Consider the following 2,349-nt stretch of genomic DNA (forward strand, 5'->3'; position numbering starts at 1 on the left):
CTTGTCAATATGTCACTTCGTGAGTTTTTAAAATTATAAATAACTTCACCTAAAATAATCCGTTTCGTTGTCTACACACTATCACGGTTAGTACTGAACTGCGGCGCAGTGCCCAGTGCCCTGGCCTCTCCTGACCCTGTTGACCCAGCATTGTGCAGTGGCACTTGTAGATTATCACCCTTATGTCCCCAAGACAGTGACTATGGAGTCTGGTATAACAATAAAAGCTTATACCCTCCATATATATATATATATATATATATATATATATATATATATATATATATATATATATATATATATATATATATATATATATATATATATATATATATATATATATATACATATATATATATATATATATATATATATATATATATATATATATATATATATATATATATATATATATATATATATATATATATATATATATATGTGCGTGTGTATATATATATAAATATATGCACACACACACACACACACACACACACACACACACACACACACACACACACACACACACACACACACACACACACACACACACACACACACACACACACACACACATACACATACACATACACATACACATACACATACACACACACATACACACACACATACACACACACACACACACACACACACACACACACACACACACACACACACACACACACACACACACACACACACACACACACACACACACACACGCATACACACACACACATTTGATTGATTGGAGATTTGATTGAACAATTCACAAAGTTTATTGGGGATGAATGATGAACCAAAGTCATTCAAAAAAAAACTTTATTCAACTTATATACATATCTACCACTTGTTTCACTTGGAAAAGAAAAAAGGTAAATTTGGTTTATCTTTCATCAAAATCTCTATAGAAACCGGCTGGTGGATACTTTAACAGGAAATCCTTTACAACACCTGGGAAGAAAGCAAGAAATTTAAACCTTTCGCCCATCTGATGGCGGTCTGTTAGCATCTTGTATCCCGAGATCAGATTCTTCTGTTCTTCAGGCTTGGTATTCTTTAATAAATTCTGAAAAAATAGAAAGAAAAAAGTAATTTTCTATGACTATTTTCATTTTGAAATCATTCCAAATATCTCCCTTTGAAATTCACATTCTTTTCTTCTGTCAAAATACTACTTCCATCCACAAAACAAAAACAAGATTCAGCTTATAGTTTTTGCACATCTTAAATCAATTATATGATCATACAATGAACATTTACTGTAAATTTTTGTTCATTCTAATTGAAGTACTGATCTTTTTTCACAACAAGACTAATTCAAAGCTTCTTCAGAAGTCACTCACCGCCAGTCGAACCTCAATACCCATGTTCTGTAGGAAAAAGGACTGGGTCACAGGACCGTATGTGATCAGCTCCTCTTGCACCTGCTTCTTGAGGTAGGCAAAGTCAACATCAGCTGTCAGGTCTGCTGTACCAGGCTCACTGAGAGGGTGATGTTGCTTGTGGTTTTTGAAAGCCTAGTGTCATAAAATAAAGAAAAAAAATTACAACCTAATGACAAGATAGGGTGCCAGGCTCTCAGAAAGGATGAAGCTTATTGTGGTTTTTGAATACCTAGTGTCACAAAGGAAAGAAGAAATATTGCAACTTAATGACAATATAGGGTCACATGATATACCTCTGAAAAGGATTAATTTGTCTTCCATGGAAGGTGAAAATGTAAGGAAAACATGTTAGTTTCCTTAAGAATTATGTTTTCCTTGGCAAAGGAAGGCCTGCAAATATCAATCAAAATCTGAGAAATGAAAATTTAGACCAGTAAATTATGTACTCAAATTTAATTTCATATGACAAATAATTCTAATCATGTAAAATAAGTGCTGGCAAAATGTGAAAGAAAATATGTTATCAATGTGAAATAATAGGAAATCATTATTCAGAAAGCATCTTGCATATCCCAAGATGCTTTCTGATGGACAGATAGACAGATTGATAAACAGATAGCCAGACAGACAGAGAGAAACATAGATAGACAGAGGAACAGATAGAAAGACAGACAGAGCTAGACAGAGCCAGACAGACAGAGATGGAAATATATAGATATATAGATAGATAGACAGATAGAGAGATAAAGATAGCCAGATACAGAGATATAACTACAGACAGATCTACACTTATGCACATGATAAATTGATATAGATAAAGATGTATCATATACAAGTATGTATCCTAATTTCCAAATTAACAACAAAAAAAACATGAAAATCAACTCCTTTTATTCTCACCCTAAAAGTATCTGTGAGCTTTCCATCATGCCCATAGTCCATGATAAGAGCCAATCCA

General features: G+C 33.4%; 1 protein-coding gene across 1 annotated transcript in view; it reads right to left on the reverse strand.

Annotated features, from left to right (window-relative positions):
• Positions 1-808: 808 nt before the first annotated feature.
• Positions 809-2,349, reverse strand: part of LOC113806105 (protein arginine methyltransferase NDUFAF7, mitochondrial) — a gene marked incomplete in the record, with an annotated part of 7,666 nt that continues 6,125 nt past the window's right edge. The window contains 3 exon segments of the mRNA XM_070130616.1: positions 809-1,072; positions 1,350-1,523; positions 2,292-2,349. Coding sequence (XP_069986717.1) covers positions 890-1,072; positions 1,350-1,523; positions 2,292-2,349 — 415 coding nt within the window.

The sequence above is a fragment of the Penaeus vannamei genome, chromosome 15 (genome assembly GCF_042767895.1).
Source record: "Penaeus vannamei isolate JL-2024 chromosome 15, ASM4276789v1, whole genome shotgun sequence".
NCBI lineage: Eukaryota > Metazoa > Arthropoda > Malacostraca > Decapoda > Penaeidae > Penaeus > Penaeus vannamei.